The sequence below is a fragment of the Cnephaeus nilssonii genome (assembly GCF_951640355.1).
Source record: "Cnephaeus nilssonii genome assembly, chromosome: 2".
NCBI lineage: Eukaryota > Metazoa > Chordata > Mammalia > Chiroptera > Vespertilionidae > Cnephaeus > Cnephaeus nilssonii.
Window position 1 is genome coordinate 4,045,102 of NC_137073.1, and position 18,116 is coordinate 4,063,217.

Here is an 18,116-nt window from a genome sequence, read left to right on the forward strand (position 1 = left end):
TACGAGACCCTACGGAGAACCAGGCTTTAGGAGGCTGGATAGGGACCTATTAGTGCGTCCGGTCTCACTCACCGAAGGTGCTTTCCGCCCGTCCCTGGGATCCTGGCCTCCCCACCCCTCCCCGTCTGCCTCCGCCCCCCTCGGCCCAGCTCTCTGCCTCAGATTCTCCTCCGCCAGCTCATATCCCCCTCCCTCTTCTCCCGCAGTGTCTCTGTCTCCTTGTCTCTGTCTCTCTCTTCTTCCACTTGCTCTATGTTTGCGTGTGTCTCTCTGTGCCTCTGAGTCTGTCTCCATTTCTCTCTCACTCGCAGCCTTTGTGTTTGTCTTCGTTTCTCTTCACCTCGCCAGGTCGCTCTCTCCCGTTTCTCTGTCTGACACTGTGCACGAGTCTCTCCCCCGTCCGCCTCCTAATTCCTTCCCCTCGGATCGCTCCCTGTCCATGGTCTCTGTGTCTATGTGCCTGAGGGTCTCCATGACCTTCGGCTTTGTCATGATTTGCAGGCAGGAGCTTTGACTGCTCAGCTCTCCTGCGACACCAGCGTTTCCTGGCTCCTGGGAGGAGAGGGGCGGTGAGGGACACAGGGAGCTCTCTGGTCGGGAGCACATGCACAGCCTGGCGCCCCGCTCGCTTCCCCCGGGATTGCGCACACTGCCTGCGGGGTGTGTGTGTGTGTGTGTGTGTGTGTGTGTGTGTGCACGCGCGCTGGGGAGGTTACCGCTGCCACTGGGGTCCGGCTTCCTCTCGGGTCTCAGCCCTTTCATGACACAGATGCTCTCCATGACCAGCTTGACGGGGCCTGGGGGGTTCTGCATCGACTTCACCAGGGAGATGTCTGCTGGGTTCAGGGTGTCGAGCGCAGCCAGCGCGGCCTCCAGGGCTGGCATGGCCTCGGCCAGGTCCCCCTCACACTCGTCCTGCGGGCGGCACGGGGACAAAGGGTGAGCACAGCGCCTGGCATGCCTGGCTCGGGGGAGGGTGCGGCTCTGCTCCTGGAGAAAACCGTCCGGGAGGGGTGGGGAGGCCCCGCTCCTCCGGGAAGGCGCCAGGGCTCTGGGTGCAGGGAGGCCAGCATGGCCCTTGGGGGCTGCAGCCTGGATGCCTTGGACATTTAAGAACTCAGATGGGTCCTGACCGGTTTGGCTCAGTGGATAGAGCGTCGGCCTGCGGACTTAAGGGTCCCAGGTTCGATTCTGGGCAAGGGCATGTACCTTGGTTGCGGGCACATACCCAGTGGGGAGTGTGGAGGAGGCAGCTGAGCAATGTTTCTCTCTCATCGATGTTTCTAACTCTCTATCCCTCTCCCTTCCTCTCTGTAAAAAATCAATAACAATATATATATATATATAAAAAGAATTCAGATGGTTGTGATCTTTAAAAAAATCAAGCCTTTGTTTTTTAAAAAATTCCCAAGAGATATATGCAGTGGGGACCAAGGATGGGTTGAGAGATGAAGGATGAAGCTTCACAGGTGAGTGACAGATGGGGAGAGGGTCAGGGCCAGTTTAGGGAAGACGAAGGTGTGCGGTGCGGGGCGGGGCGGGGAGGGGCGGGATCATTGCGGCTCAGCGATGGGAAGGGGTAGGGTCAGGGACGGGGTGAGGAACTGGGATAGAGACAGGAGTTGGATAGTGACATCTGGGAGGAGACATTATTTCTTCACATAAAAACAAAATTAACACAATGAAATATCAGCCATAGAAATACTGATTCATGAAATAACACAGATAAGCCTTGAGCACTTTATGCTGAGTGACAGGAGCCAGACACAGAGCCCCAGCCGCCACGTGATCCCATTTACATGAAATGTGGGGAGAAATCCCCTGAAGTCAGTGAGTAGCTGCCAGGGGCGGGAGGGGAGTGGGGGGCTGCTTTGTGGGGAGGAAAATATTCTGGATTTAAATAATGCCGATGGTTGTACAACTCTGTGAAAATACGAAAAGCCACCGAATTGCATAATTTAAAAGGGTGGATCTAATGGTATGTGAGTTATGTCTCAATTAAAAAAAAGAAAGCTTAACATTATAAAACTTTTAGAACAGGAAGGGATCTTATAGATTAGTTAGAGGTACAGTGACTAACTAAGAAAGAAAAAGAAAAAAAGAAAAACAAGGTTTTAGGAAGCAAATGAGTTAGCTCAGGTTCCGCAGCTGGCCAGTTATGGCACCAGCTCCAAGCCTGGCTCCCTGCTTTGCCCGGAGCCCAGGGTGACCCCAGCCGGCGTGGAGTGCAGCCCGCAGCCCAGGGTGACCCCAGCCCAGGGTGACCCCAGCCCAGGGTGACCCCAGCCCAGGGTGACCCCAGCCGGTGAGCAGACTGGACTCCACGGGGAGCTTCAGTCTGAGGCAGAGCAGCGAGCGCTGGTGTCTAGATCGTGCAGGTTATGATGATGGGCAAACAGACACAGGTAGTCCTACTTCCCACATATGTGTGTGTATATGTATGCATGAATGGGTACGTGTATCATGGACTCTTTATTTTAGGTTTTCTGCTCTCTCATAAACCTATATAGCAATGATTTATTTAGCTCCATTACCTTCAAACACCCCACCCATAAACCAGCCACGCCCATATCCCTCTATTAAATAAATGAATGGCCAGTCCCGGGCCACTCCATTGGCCCAGGCCAGCCACGGGATGTGCACGAGTGGAGGCGGAGGAAGAACCAGCCCGCCCGCCGCCCTCGCGGCAGCTGCACAGCTGGGTGCAGGGACCTGCAGCCAGGGCTCTCCCTCAGGGCCCAGGCCTGGCTTCCAGCTGCTTGCTCCTCAGGCATCTCAAACTCGCTCTCATCGTGACGTTGCCTGCCAGGTGATTCCCCACCCTGAGCCCATGGGTACCCCTCCCCAGACCACCCAGAGTCTGGTCCTCGGCTTGGGTGGGGCCTGGGCCCTGCACTTCAAGCTCCAGGTGTCTGCTCGGCAGTTTCCTGGGGCAAGTCCGGGGCACCCCCAGGGCACCCCCGAAGCACTGAGAGTGGGCAGGGCCAGAGGGGGCTACTTGGTGGCAAACCGTCTGCCTAACATGGCCGTTAAAGTGACTATATGACATTTGGGGGAAACATTTTGGATGTGCTGTTAAGAAAATTTTTAAAGCATGACATAAATTGCAACCATGCTATGTGATGGCAATGATGGAAAAGGTATTAAAGTTGACTTTTTTGTTTGTTTGTTTTTTGGCTAATCCTCACCTGAAGATATTTTTCCTATTACCGTATTTTCCGGCGTATAAGATAACTTTTTAACCGAGGAAAATCTTCTATACGCCCAGTCGTCTTATACGCCGGAAAATACGGTAATTTTTAGAAAGAGTGGAAGGGAGGGAGGGGGAAAGAGAAAGAGAAAGAGAGGAACATCAATGTGAGAGAGACATTGATTGGTTGCCTCCTGAACACTCCCTGACCGGGGCCAGGGATCGAACCTGCAACCCAGGTACATGCTCTTGCCTGGGAATTGAACCTAAGAGACTTTGATGCAATAGCAGACGCTCTAACCATTGAGCCACTGGCCAGGGCTAAAGCTGACTTCCCAGCAGGGCTGTGTGACACTGTTGGAATGAGCCCAGCTCTGCAGTAATCCTGGCATCCCTTGTCCTCACTAGGAAACATGATTCATTAACTTAAAAGAATCGGCCAGTTTAAGCCACAGCTGTACTTGTGGGGCCTGCGTTCTGTCAGCCAGTCCCCTCATCTCCTCGCAGGGCGCCCTCCAGGGTCTCCCTCACGGGGAGAAACCAGCCCAGGACTGCAGCCCTCGAGGCTCAGAAAAGGACCGGGCGCCACACAGAGCCTCGGGGACTCACACAGCACAGCCTCCGTCCCCTGACTCACCCCCGGACCTCACTCCTGTCCTGGGGGATGGCAGAGCACTGCCCTCCCTTCCCAGCCAAACCGGGAGTGAGTGTGCGGGTCGCTCTGCACCCGCCCTGCCCCTCCTGCCCCAGGGCCCTCTGCTCCCCTCACTCTGCAGAGCAGAGCCTGGCTGCGAGGCACCCAGGCGTGGCGTCGGCTGGCCTTCCTTCAGGCGAGTCCTGGCACAGGGTGAAGAGCCACGTCAGGGGTGGCTAACACGGGCCCTTGAGCTGGTGTGTTGGACACATGTGACACGCCTTTGTTTCCCCTTAGTCTCCCCGGTTTACAGATGAGGAAGCTGAGCAAATGCTGAGCCCCAAGGTGCCTGATTCCACCAGGAGGAGCTGCAAACGAATGTGCCTCCAGGGCCAGGCCAGCCGACACGCCGGGCAGGGGCTGGCCGGCTCCTGAACCGGGACACCACGGGCAGCGCCATCCACGCCTGACAGCTGCACCCAGGAAGGGGTCCCGGGTCGCCCGATGCTTGACTTTGATTCCCAGAAAAGTGTGTGCCACATGCGCCCCCGCCGCCTGGGCCACACCCTCATTGCGCGACGCTGACCCGGGTTGGACCCCGGCGTCTGCGCGAGGCCAGGCCTCAGGACTCGTTGGAGGGGGCCGGCCTGGAAGGCCTGTCCTTGAGGAGCTGCCCCATTACTTACTGACCCTGGAGGCCAGACCCGGCCCCTCTGGCTCAAGCTCCTGTTGAAGGAATGGCCGCAGGGTGTCTCACTGCTACCTGGGAGCGTTCGGCCCAGCCTGCCACGCTAAGTGCCCTGGGTGCAGTCCCGCTGACCGGCTGCGCAGCAGTGGCAGTCCATGCTGTTGACCTCGGACCCTGTCCTGTGGCTCCTGCGCCCAGGGCTGCGGGTTAGGGTGGAGCTGTGCGGGTTAGGGTGGAGCTGTGCGGGTTAGGGTGGAGCTGTGCAGCTCAGCGGCGGTGAGAGCTGCAGCTCGCCCTGTGCGGCCGGGCTGCCTCCAACAGCTGGGAGCAGGGAACGCCCGTCCCAGGGCCGGCAAAGGGAGTCCTCTAGGTCACCAATCTGTCCTCCAACCAACGTTCGTCCCACCCTACGACATGCCAGGCACATGTGAGCACAGACGTGATGGAGGAGAAGGAGGTGTCCAGTCTGGAGGAGGAGCTCCCGGCAGAGCCGCCAGCCGGTGCAGGGCCCGGGGTGGGAGTGCCGTGTGTCTTTGTAAGGAGCAACCAGGAGGCCAGCGTGGCCGAAGCGGAGTGGGGGCTCCTGGAGACGAGGGCCGGTCACACCGGGTCGTGTGGGCCTGACTCTGAGGGCCGGTCACACCGGGTGGTGTGGGCCTGACTCTGAGGAGCCGGACTTCCCACACGGCCCGCTCCCTGGCCTCCGCAGGGTGCGCTCACCGCCCAGGGGCTTGCGCTGCTGGGACAGTCGCCGCCTTTCCAAGCCTCACCTTTCTCATCTGCAGGACGGCGACCACACACGTCCCCGAGCGGGGGCTCCCCTGCCCCCCTTTGTACCTTGATGCCCTGAGCCACGGCGGCGGCCGCGTTGGACTCCTTTTCGTCCGCCTGCACCAGGAGTTTCTTGGCATCGGCTTCGATGGTCTCCTCTTCGATTTTCACCATCATGTTGGCGGTCTCCTCGGACGTCTGGATGAGCTGGGGTTGGAGGGCGGTCAGCTCCACTTGCATGACGGCCACCTAGCAAGGGACGGAGCGTGAGGAAATGACCGGGAAGCAGGTTTGAAACCACCCTCCAACCTACGTATCTGCAGAAAGTTCACTTTAACGGGCCTGTTGTTGGCTGGAGTCGCCTCTGATCTTTCCGTGCTCAGTCACGGTTCACACCGGGCGCTGCAGGTACCGGCACCTGCTCGGCACTCGACACAGAAACTTAAAACCTATCAGAAGGCCTTTCTCAGGCTGAGCCCACCTTCTCGTGTTGGGGCAGGAGAGGGAGAGCAAGAGCAAGTTAGGGGGGATCTACTTTATTTATCCATTCTTTCATTTATTTGAGAAAGAGGGAGAGAAGCATCGATTTGCTGTTCCATGTGTTTATGCTTTGTTTGCTGCGTGTGCTGAGATCGGGGATCAAACTTGTAGCCTTGGCGTATCCGGGTGACGCTCTAATCCAGCGGTTCTCAACCTGTGGGTCACGAACGACCCTTTCACAGGGGTCGCCTAAGGCAGGGCCAGGGTAGGCCAGCGAGGCACTCACCTTGGGCACAATATTCAAGGGGGCACCAGAAAACTAGTACCCTGATAAATAGTATTTTGTTGCAATATTTTAAGTCAAAATTAATGCCCCAAATCCACGATGAACAAACTACCAAAATCTTGAGTAAAGACAACTCAATGTGCTGGGCGTGGGAGGAGGCCGCGAGGGCGCCCTGCAGGCGGGGATGTTGGGGGCACCTCCTGAAGGCGGCACCTGGACCAGCCTCCCTCTCCCCCTCCCCACCCCCCCACCGAAGGCGGCACCTGGACCAGCCCCTGCACCCTCCACCTCGGCCTCCACGGCTCCGCAGGGCGTTCTCACCTGGGAAGCTGCGAACTCGAGTTTCTGCAGGCCTGTCAGGTAGCGGCTCCTTATCATGTCGACCTCTTGCCTCTTGCTGTTCAAGAGGGTCTTGAAGGTGAGGATCAGCTCGAGGTAGGAGGTGGGCGTGACGTAATTGTGTCTGCGGAGCGTGTTGTAGAAGTCGAGCGACAGCTCTTTCACGCTCTCCTGGAAGTATTTGCACATGGAGACGACCCTGCCGGGCAGAGGCGGCGGGTGAGACCAGAGACACCAGCGCGGCTCTGGGTACAGACGCAAGGGTGTGCGCAGGCGCCCTGGGTGGGCCCGCGGAATCCCAGTCCTCCGACGCCGGTCAGCAGAGCCACCGGGCGGACTGGAGAGGGTTATGTTCTTAGGAACGACCTGGGGTCAGGTGGCCCTAACCTCCGGTCACTCTGAGGTCACCAGGCTGGGCAGGAGCTCTGACCTTGGGCCCTGACGAAGCCTCGGACTTCGCAGAATGATGTTTGCAAATACAGAAAGTAAAACAGGATCACACAGGAAAACAACTATGTTGAAATAGAGTTTTTCAAAATACTTTAAAAACCAAATTTGTTTTATAGTCACATACATGCTTAGCAGGGGTCAGCAAACTTTTTCTCTGCTGCAACTACTTAACTCTGCTGTTGTGTCTGAAAAAGGGGGCGTGGTTCCAATACAATTTATTTACAAAAACAAAAAACAAACAAAAAACACAACTGGACCTGTAGGAATCATCGTTTGCTAACTGCTGCATTGAATAACATTGGGCAGCATGCTGGAAGCTACCATAATTTTGAAGGAAATATCTGTAATGACTATGAAAAAGCCCATGTTATTTTTATTGGTAACAAAGTCACAGGTCCTGCTAATACTACTGGGTTTACTGCCTACATTCATCATGGAAGAAAATGCAAAATCCCAGCTGGATGTGAGAATGAGATGTAGATTTCCCCCATCCATATTCACTCACCCCCGGAGTTCTATTCATGGGCCTACAGACCCAGGCTAAGTCTTCTGGCCTACAGAACAAAGTCCAACGTTCTTAAGACAGAACTGAAAGCCATGCCCACTCCGAACCCCGCCTGCTTCTTCATGTCCCACCATTCACCCAATAGCAGTCCCAGGCCCCTGCCAGGCACTAAGGGCATAGAGGCAGACAATGCAGGTGGCACGGCCCAGGCCTTCATGGGGCATCCAGGGTTTGACAGTCTCATCTCTTCCCTTACCCCAGCTTTTTATTTGTTTTCGTGGATCTGTGCTTTGCACATCAAAAGTAAGTTTTCTTTACCCTTAAGAACCCATTCCACCCCCTGGCCCTGGCAGAGGCTGCCCTGCTGAGAATAAGAGCTCTAAGACAGCAGAGTAACGCTATCACTATACTGGCAGTCCTCAGGTTACGTCGGACTCAACGTATGTTGTTTCATGGTTATGTCGCTATCTCCCATCCTACCTAATAAAAGAGTAATATGCAAATTGACCCTAACTCCGCTACACCCACAATCCACGCCCACAAGCCACACCCACCAGCCAATCAGGAGCAGATATGCAAATAAACCCAACCAAGATGGCTACAACCACAGAGAGCAAGGTTTCCCAGGCAATGGAGGAAGCCAAGCTTTCCACCTGCCCTTGCAGGCCTAAGGCTCCACTCAAGCTACAAAGTTTCAATTACAGAAGGTAAACAAATCCAAACAGAAATGGCGCAGCCACGGAGCTGGAGAGAGCTGGCCAGGGTTGCCCCCGGTAATGGAGGAAGCCAAGCTTTCCACCTGCCCTTGCAGGCCTAAGGCTCCACTCAAGCTACAAAGTTTCAATTACAGAAGGTAAACAAATCCAAACAGAAATGGCGCAGCCACGGAGCTGGAGAGAGCTGGCCAGGGTTGCCCCCGGTAATGGAGGAAGCCAAGCTTCCACCTGCCCTGGCTGGCCTAGGCCTCCACTCCAGGCTACAAAGTTTCAGTGAATTAACCCCAACAGAAATGGCTGCCAGCCACGAAGCGAGCAGGAGGCTTGGCTCTGCTCCAGGCTACAAAGTTTCAATTGTAGAAGGTAAATAAATTCCAGATACCAGGGCCTCCGCTTGGGTTGCCAGGGGGCATGGCTGGCCTGCAAACCACCACAGGCCCCTTGCTCAGGCCACCCCACGCCTGATCCAGGACACCCTTCAGGGCAAACCAGCTGGCCCCCACCCGTGCACCAGGCCTCTATCCTATCTAATAAAAGAGTAATATGCAGATTGACCATCACTCCAACACACAATATGGCTGCCCCCATGTGGTCAAAGATCCTGCACCCATGTGGACACAAGATGGCCACCACAAGATGGCCAGCAGGGGAGGGCAGTTGGGAGGCACCAGGCCTGCAAGGGAGGGCAGTTGAGAGGGACCAGGCCTGCAAGGGAGGGCAGTTGGAGGAGATCAACCCTGCAGGGGAGGGCAGTTAGGGGTGACCAGGCCGGCAGAGGAGGGAAGTTGGGGGCAAACAGGCTGGCAGGGGAGAAGTTAGGCATCAATCAGGCTGGCAGCGGATTGGTTAGGGGGTGATCAGGCTGGCAGGCAGAAGTGGTTTGGGGCAATCAGGAAGGCAGACAGGTGAGCAGTTGGGAGCCAGCAGTCCTGGATTGTGAGAGGGATGTCCAACTGCCCACCAGGATTGGGCCTAAACGGGCAGTCAGACATCCCTCAAGGGGTCCCAGATTGGAGAGGGTGCAGGCTGGGCTGAGGGACACGCTCCCCCTCCATGCACGAATTTCGTGCACTGGGCCTCTAGTTTATTTATATAAAAAAAAGTTCCGTCATTTCGATGTATGTACATATGTGCTTTATGTTTTCATTATTTATTTACCACAAGTGAAGGTCAGGAATTGTTATCTTTTACATTTTTTTTACTGTGTCACTTCATCACTGCTGTGTATGTGCTCCATGTGAGTGACGCAGGTGCTTATGTAGGTGGGTTCCGACTTATGGTGAAAATTGCGTTATGTCACCGTAGGAGCAGATCTCCCACGTAACCCAAGGGCCTACTGTATTCAGGTTCTTAAAGCTGTGGCAACAGTACATTCCCAGGACAATCCTGAACAATACAGTTTTACTCTTTTTCAGAAAAAAACGTTTTATTTATTAAATAGCTAACTAAATGTGATTTAAAAGTGTTTTTATTTATTAATTAGTTAACTAAGTATGATTAAAAGTATAAGACTTTAAAATCTAAATTGAGAAATCTTAAAACAAGAATAGAGCCAATATCTGGATTTTCAATTTGGAATACATGCTTGGGGTACTAAAATGCAGCTAACACTTACGCTTTCCGAATATTGTCATCAAGTTCCACATCTTCCAGAAATTTGTTAGCCACCAACTCCAGGGCATCCGTGGGCCAGGACTGGAACCAATCAATCGTGCAGCAATTGATGAGTGAAGGGAACATTCTTAGGCGGTTCCGAAAGGCATCCCCAATTGGGCTCATGGCTAATGAGAAACAGACCTTGTTAGTCCCCTTCCTCCACGGAGGCCCAGGGCAGACCCCCTTGGGTCTTACCAAGGACTCTGGTGAGTGGGCATGCTCCCTGCTGTGCCCCAGGGCTGTCACTGGGAACAGTCATGATGCGTGCCTGGGAAGTGTGTGTGTGTGTGGGGGGGAGGGGGATCATGGGATATTTCATGAAGTCCTGTGATGGGAATTCAGTGACTGGTCTCCCATTCCTATTATTGTCCCTTCCAGATCCTTAGGGTCCATTTGCCGGAGCGATTTGAGCCCTTTGACCTACTTGCCACGGCTCTTGTACACAGCTCCTTACAGAGGTATGGAGGCATCAGCTTGTCTCCATCCCATCCGGCCACAAATTTTGGGGTCTATATCCCAAATGTCATTCATTTTTTATTTAGATTCAAGGTGGTAGAGAAAGTGTGGTGCACAGGTCGATGTGTGAGAAGGTCAGTGTGGCTGAAGGAGAAAGGGAGGGAAACTTGGTTTGAGACCAGAGTGGGGAGGCCATGAGGACAGTCGGGCAGGGGACCTTATAAAACCACAGGGGAGGAATTTGGGTCTTCATCCTAATAGAAAGCAATTTAAGTGTTTTAATGCTTGGCCATGCATGTATGTGCGTGAATATACAATGATCATATTTGCAATCTATGAGAAAACCCCATCCTGGCTCAGTGGGACAGAAAGGTCTGGAGCGGACAAGAGTGGACATAGAGAGCCTAGTTAGAAGGCTGCAGAGGTGAGGCTTGGGGAGGTAAGTGGCTCAGCCTGCGTGGGTCTCTCCCTTCTCACCAAGGACAATGTGAAGGTTCTTCTTCACCCGCTCAATAAAGAAGTTATACATAGACAGAGGGGTGACATCAATCTTCTCGCCTGCTGTCCTGGCTGCTGTTTGCATCTTCTCGACAAGGTCAGCCTTCTCGTCCGCAGGGAAGATGTTGGGCACGTCGCCTGTGTTCAGAAGCATGTTGATGTCCTCAACAAAGGACTCGTCCTTGACCTGGTTGTCAGCAAAAAGGAACACGGTGCTCTTGGTGGCCACGCCGACCTGCAGCATGATCTTCTTCAGGTCCTCCCGCCAGTCAAGGCTTGAGTAGCTCTTGGTGATCTCGATCTGGTACAGCTCGTATGAGTTCATGAATGTAGACAGTTTGCTGGCACTCTGCCGCCCACTGCCCCCGATGCCTACCAGGAGCAAGTGGCCTTTGTCCTGCTTCAGGACCCTGCAGATCCTGGAGATGTGCTCAATGGCGAATCTGAACATGACCAAGGACATGGGGGCCTTGCTGACGTTGTTGAACTCATCTAGGTAGTACTCCATGACCACCGTGAGCTGTTTCAGGTCTGTGATCTCATCATAGATTTTGGGGTCGCTATCTGGTTTGAAGTAATCTCCAAAAAAGAGGTTATGGATATTATCATCGACGATCTTTCCAGTGGGTGATAGGTGGATGAGAACCTGTGGAAAAGGTAAGTCCCAGCCAGGCACTGAGCCAGTGGCCCAACCAGGATGGCAACGGGAGGTATAGAGGAAGGGAACAGGAGGTGAGCTTGTCTCCCTTAAGCATGTCCTTCAAAGTCATGGTTCATTAACAGTTTAGAAAACAAAACAAACCATGATACGTGGGTCTGATGGTTGTAAAGACTATGATGGAAGGACATTAGTGAAAGGCATGTAAAGCAAGGGTCATGCTTGCTAAGTAGTTAAGAAAACATTGGTGGTCAGACTGTAAGATTCCCCACAGGCCTCAAAGGAAGACACCATTTTTAAAAGTACTCGCTCCTTCACCAAATAGAGGTAACAGGAGCTTCCCCTGGCCCCACTCCGTGCCCAGAGTAGGAATGTTTTAGATGCTTCTGCTTCCTGCATTACACTGGGGGGGTGGGGGTGGGGGGGGTGGGGGGGGAGGGGGCTCTGTTCCTGGTCTCTGGCTGCAATGTGAAAACACTTTTGCCGTTTTTCTATGGAGAAATCACAGCTTCTTAGAAATAGAGGTAGAATGAGCCCTGGCCAGTGTGGCTCAGTTGCTTGGAGCTTCATTAAAATGTTTAAATGTTTAATGTTTGGTGTATCTCATGCACCAAGACATGGTTTGTTCAATTCCTGGTCAAGGCACATGCCTGGGTTACAGGTTCAGTCCCTGGTCTGGGTGTGTACAAGAAGCAACCAATTGATGTCTCTCTCTTTTCCCCTCACCCTCTCTCTAAAATCAATAAACATACCTTTGGATAAGAATTTTAAAAAATACAGGTAGAACTAGTTGATTCTTAAAACAATTTAAAAAAAAATTAAATGGGAAAGAGAAAAAAATGTATGAATGGGAAATCATGACAATCTTTCACTTGGGTTTACCAGGGCCTCAATCAAACCATGAAAATTTATGGTTTCTTTCTCAGCTCACACATTAATTTGACCCGGGATATGTATAAACAATAACATCATATAGCCAATCACTTGAATGGTTCCAACCCTATAAGTTACCAGGAAAGTGGAGCAGCGTTGGGACTAGTGGTATGTCACCAAATCAAGTGACTCGTTGGCTCAGTGCTGTTGCTTTAGGGTCAGAGAGCAGACTGAGAGTCTCCACTGGGAAGGGAACCTGGATTCAGACTAACATGGTCAAGTATTTGGGACCATTTCTGAGGCCAAATGATCATAGGGTCTGGCTGACCTTCTCCATGGTGTGCTTGAAGCAATTCGAGGTGGTTTCCTTCACCAAGTTGAAGAAGACATGTCTGTCCTCATCATCAATCAGCCGGTCGTAGAAAACCCGATAGACCTCATGAATCCAAAGCCGGATAAGCTTCTCTACGTCCTGGAAAGCAGAGTTGGTTACCTGAATGATGTGCCGGAGGGGGCAATTCTCAAATCCCGTTGGCGTGAGAATGAAACAAGATCATGCTTTCAAAATGTTAAGCACAAGGCCTCGCACAGATTCGCCACGTAGGAGAGTTAGCTCTGGTTGCTAGGAGTGTGGAGTGACCTTGGTGACAGAAGCGACCGCGCTGACCTGCAGGTGGGAGTGAGGACAGAGCAGCACCCCCTGGATCACCCGGGAGAAGTCCCGCAGGTTAAAGACGTAATGTGACTTGGAGGGAGTCGGCAGGAAATTCTCCACGGCAGCTTTGTAAATCGTCATAGTAGCCTGTACCAGCATCTTTCCATACCTTGGGAGGAAGGAGAAGGTAGGCCAGTCAAGGAGAGGCCAGAGCTGAGGGCCCCAGACCAACATCCTGGAAGACCCAGCAACCTCTTACCTTAAGAACATCACGTCAAATCCTTTCCCAAAGTGCCAGTCAGCAATGGAACTAAAAATCTTGGTTAAAATGTCGTCCTCAAAGGCGTTGATGGAGATGACATTCAGGTGGCGGGTGAATCGCCCTGGAAGACACGTGCGCACCCTCCATTCCTGGCCCGGCGCTCCGCACACGGAGCCGCTTCCCTCTGCCGCCTACCCGGCTGTGCCGTGCTGTGGCCGCCTCTCGCCACGGGGCTGTTTCAGCTTAAATTAACGAGTAACAACTAACATTACGAGTTGGTTTTCCCAGTCCCACTAGTCACACTGCAAGGGCTCAAGGCTGACAGTGGCTGCTGCTGCGCTGCCCGGGCGGATGCAGGCCAGCCTGGGCCCGGACCGTGGCAGCTCGGGGAGCGGAGTCACACTTGCTTCTAAGCAGAAAGTCACACGAGATCACCGCAAGGTAGTCAAGCAGTTGTGATACTCTTATAGAAAGGACACATCGCCTGCCACTTACCGCCTACACACCAAACCCATTCTTCCCCAAACCAACTGCTGGTAATTGGTCCCTTACATATGTACATCTGTCTATGTTAGATATCTATGCATCTGTATCTATCTATCGGCTTTATTGAGATATAATTCATATTATCCTTACATATCTACATCTGTCTATGTTAGATATCTATGCATCTGTATCTATATATATTGGCTTTATTGAGATATAATTTATATTATCCTTACATATGTACATCTGTCTATGTTAGATATCTATGCATCTGTATCTATATATTGGCTTTATTGAGATATAATTTATATTACCCTTACATATGTACATCTGTCTATGTTAGATATCTATGCATCTGTATCTATATATATTGGCTTTATTGAGATATAATTTATATTATCCTTACATATGTACATCTGTCTATGTTAGATATCTATGCATCTATACCTATATCTCGGCTTTATTGAGATATAACTCATAGTAATTTTGATAATCTGAAACCCATTTCCAGTAGATTACTCAAAAAGAGCTTATGGAAAAAGCCTGTGAGTTCTTGCATGTTGATAACAGTTTTGCTTTTATACTTAAAGGCCAGCTTTGCTGACTATAACATTCTTGACTCTCATTTTGTTCCCATGAGTATCCTAAACATTCTATTTTCTATGGTGTAAAGCATTGCAGTTGAGAAGTCTTAAGATAACCTACCTTGATTTTGCTTATCCATCAGGTGTTCTTTTTTGCCTAAATGCCCAAAAGGTTTTTTTCTTTTTCTTTAATGTCCAATAATGTTACTAGTGTATGCCTTGATAGTGATCATTTTGAGTCTGCACCCTCAGGTACACGGTGTACCAAATACGGTCACCAGCCCATTTTCCTCTCTCACAGATGAGAAGGCCACAGAACCGGAAGTCTGGAAATGGTACTAAGATTCTTATGCCAGGATGTATATTCCTCAGCTGTTAGATGAGGCGATGATGGGAGGGCGTCTCACTTATTTGTTCATTATTATTTATTATTATTTCGCTCCGGGTGAGTTGCGCCCCTTTGGCAATGTGAAGAGTGATAACAAACACCCCAGGTGCAGGTCCTGCACCCCCGCGGAGAACACCTGGCTGGCCTCCCCGGAACACGTGTGGCACCCGAACTCTCCTCTGCATTTGAGACTCTCTGGCCCTCTCCTTGTCCTATTTCTACAACTTCCAACATGAAGTCTTCCGATGCTGCTCCCTGGAGCTGGCCCAGCCCGCCCCGGCCACGGCCGCACACACTTCCCTCCTCCCTCCATCAGAACAGAGTGCTGAGGTGTCTGGCTCGGCAGGCAGGGGTGGGAAGGGGGGAGAGGAATAAGCTCCTCTTTTACGTACCAGTAATGTCATTCCTTCCTCCCCCGGGGGGCCCCATGGCTGTCACCAGCAGCACGTCCACGATGTCCAGCTTGTTTGTGTCTTTCTTATCAAACCAGTGCCCGTGGTCCATCCATTGCCGCAGGAGCTCAATGGGGGGCTGGGCCCCGTACGCCTCTTTGGCTGGCATGTTGAGGTCATCTGGGGAAGAAGCCAGGGCCACACGCTGTCAGTTTAGGGGACCCTCTGCTCTCACAGGACGCAGCAGAAGACTCTTTCCTCCACGGGAGAGTCCACAGCCAGTGTCTCACCCCCACTCTGGGCAGGGCGCAGCCCACGGGCGTTTTGACCTACAGGAAGAGGTTTCCCTGGTTCTGCCACTGTGACTTTAGGGCTCCAGGATTGGCATCACAGGCATTTAATCTTTCCCATTCCCTCAAACAAAATATGCTGATTGTCTACTGTGTGTTAGACATTTTAATTTCTGGGGCTGTGATTTCTGGGGCGATGTAGGGAAGACAGCCACATCCCAGCTAACAGGGTATTTAATTTGACCAGCAGGTGTGGAGCAAGGCTTTGGACAGGTTTTGGTGGAGCAAGCTGCGATGGTGGGAACAGACTGTGACTTCTCAGTGCAGGAGCTGACGTCGGGAGCGATCGCCCAGTCTCTGCACAGAGAGGGCGCGCAGTACAGTGCAGCTTAATGTCTCCCCACACAACACAGCCGAGTGCCCCGCTTGGGAAAGGTGGCATGTTAGGAGTCTTGTACTGATTATCTCATCTAGTCCAAATAAAGACTTTGTCAGGAAGACGCTTCATGGTTATGTTGGAGGTGAGGACCTGAGGGCCCTGGGAGGTAAGTCACAATATGCATAGGGGTTGAAAGTGAGATTTCAACCTCGATCTGCTTGGCTGCAAAGCTTAAACTGTGTCTTTTAAAATGTTTAATTGAATTTATTGAGGCGATATTGGTTAATACAATTATATAGGTTTTAGCTATATAATTCTATAACACATCATCTGTATATTGTATTGTGTATTTACCACCCAGCCTGTTTTTGAACATACCATAAAAATAGGAAGGGAAAACAGGTTGGAAGAAAAAGAAAGGAAAATAAAATAAAAAAGAACCCTGCCTTTAAAGAGTTGATGTTAGCTGGCAAGGATACAAATATATGCAATGTTCATTATCAATACGTGCATTTTAAAAATTGATTTGAGAGAGAGAAGGGCGCGAGAGAAACACTGACGTGTTGTTTTGTGTAGTGATGCACTCATTGGTTGCTTCTTGTAAGTGCCCTGACCAGAGCTCAAACCCACGACCTTGCCTATTGGTCCGACCCTAACCAACTGAACACCCAGCGGGGCAATACATGGATTTTAAAGGCAACGAGATAGCTCAGAAGAGCAGGGAGTCACTACAAGTAAATGGGACTCTAGTCGAGATGTATTTGGCACCCAAAATCCCGGGCTTGGGCCACAGCTCCAGAATTTTCCAGTCGTTTCACTCTGAACAGGGAATTGAACCTTCTGGAGCCTCAATGAATGACTAGCAAAATGAGAATGGCAGGTAATGACCTCACAGGGTTGTGGAGTTCAACTGAGATGAGTGAGGAAGTGCTTTGTAAGCAGGTAAAATCTTGGGAAACATCAATGTGTTATTTCACATTTATTGAGCAAACATTGGGTTTCTTCACGTACTGATAACATATTTATCTGACACAAACGGAGTATGGATCTTTTCACAAGTGTGTGTGCTTTTGGAGATGCAGCAGGACCAACACCACAGTCCCTTCTGGAACTGCGTCTCCCCACAGGGAGAAGCTGGGAGCCTGGCTCAGGCAAGGAGGCCTGGGCCATGTCTCACAGACTAAAACATGGGCTGCCCGCTGGTGCGGCTCAGTGGTTGAGCATCGACCCATGAACCAGGAGGTCATGGCTTGATTCCCAGTCAGGGCACAAGCCCCACTGTGGGTTTGATTCCCAGTAGGGGGCATGCAGGAGGCAGCTGATCAATTATCCTCTCATTTTTGATGTCTCCCTCTCCCTTCCTCTCTCTGAAATCAATAAAAACATATTTAAAAAGTTAATAAAAACTTGGCACATAGTACTTGGTCAACAAATACTTGGTAACGGAAGGAGTCAGAAGAAAAAGCAAAATTGAAGAAGGAAGAAAGGGGAGGAAGGAGGAAGAGAGGGAGGGAGGAAGGGAGGAGGGGAAGGAAGAAGTACTAAATTTTATTAACGGGAAATATTTTATCCGTCAGAGAGAGGAGGACTGCAGAGTGGACTGGCAGCCGAGAGGGGAGGAGCCTGGTGGCATCCAGGCCTGCGCCTTACCCACAAACACCACCGCCTTCTTCCCGATGGGGGGCCCAAAGAGGCCCTTCCGCCGCCGATCCAGCTTGGACATGATGATATCCTGGGTCTGATAGGCTGAGGTCCTGGCAGAAAAATTGAGGCAGTTGGGCAGGTAGATATTTTTGGGAAGGTGGAGGAGGAAGTTGTTGGTGATAGCTGATTTGCCGGTGCCTGTGGGTCCCACAAAGAGCATTGGAATCTCATGGTCCAGGTAGGTTTTCAGGAAGAAGGACTGCCGGGCCGTCTCCACGGTGGGGATGATGAGTTCTGAGACCTGTACCACAAAGACATGGAAGAGCCTTGGTCCCTGGCCCCGGAGGCTGGGCCTCAGCATTCAGAAGACTTAGTTCCATCCCTTCTCTCTTTCACCTTGAGCGAGTATTTAATAGGCCCAGGAGCTTAGCTTATTACCCTGGGAAATGGGGTAGTGACGGCACCTTGTCCATTGAGCTGGTTTAAAATGAAATGAGATTTCCTGGCACTCAGACCCCAGCCGGACTCTACGGGCTTGGCCGTGGGCTCCTGGAACCCTGTTACTCTGAGTAACACACCCTGGCGTAGCTGGCCTCCCTGGACCGGCCCTGTCATCTTCCATTTGGCCTCCCTGGGGCAGAGGCAGGGGCAGGCCTCTCATGGTGAAGCCTCCTGTGTGTGTGTGCTGGGCTCAGCTCCGGGGACACCCTCACACTGGGGTTTGTGAAAGGGGCCAGCTTGGTCTGTGCAGCAGGGTGGCGCAGTGCATGCTGGGAGACAAAGGTTTGGCTTTTTCGGTAAGTAATTGGATCGAAGGAAAAGGATTAGATGCCGAG

General features: G+C 51.9%; 1 protein-coding gene across 2 annotated transcripts in view; it reads right to left on the reverse strand.

Moving 5' to 3' along the window:
• DNAH3 (dynein axonemal heavy chain 3) overlaps positions 1 to 18,116 on the reverse strand; it is a gene marked incomplete at its 5' end in the record, with an annotated part of 194,103 nt that overhangs the window by 27,781 nt on the left and 148,206 nt on the right. For both annotated transcript variants that reach the window (XM_079759768.1, XM_079759767.1), the window contains 10 exons: positions 717 to 915; positions 5,350 to 5,532; positions 6,371 to 6,587; positions 9,675 to 9,840; positions 10,649 to 11,315; positions 12,529 to 12,672; positions 12,868 to 13,024; positions 13,115 to 13,238; positions 14,968 to 15,147; positions 17,287 to 17,581. In XM_079759768.1, the coding sequence (XP_079615894.1) occupies positions 717 to 915; positions 5,350 to 5,532; positions 6,371 to 6,587; positions 9,675 to 9,840; positions 10,649 to 11,315; positions 12,529 to 12,672; positions 12,868 to 13,024; positions 13,115 to 13,238; positions 14,968 to 15,147; positions 17,287 to 17,581 (2,332 nt within the window). The remainder of the gene's footprint in view (positions 1 to 716; positions 916 to 5,349; positions 5,533 to 6,370; positions 6,588 to 9,674; positions 9,841 to 10,648; positions 11,316 to 12,528; positions 12,673 to 12,867; positions 13,025 to 13,114; positions 13,239 to 14,967; positions 15,148 to 17,286; positions 17,582 to 18,116) is intronic.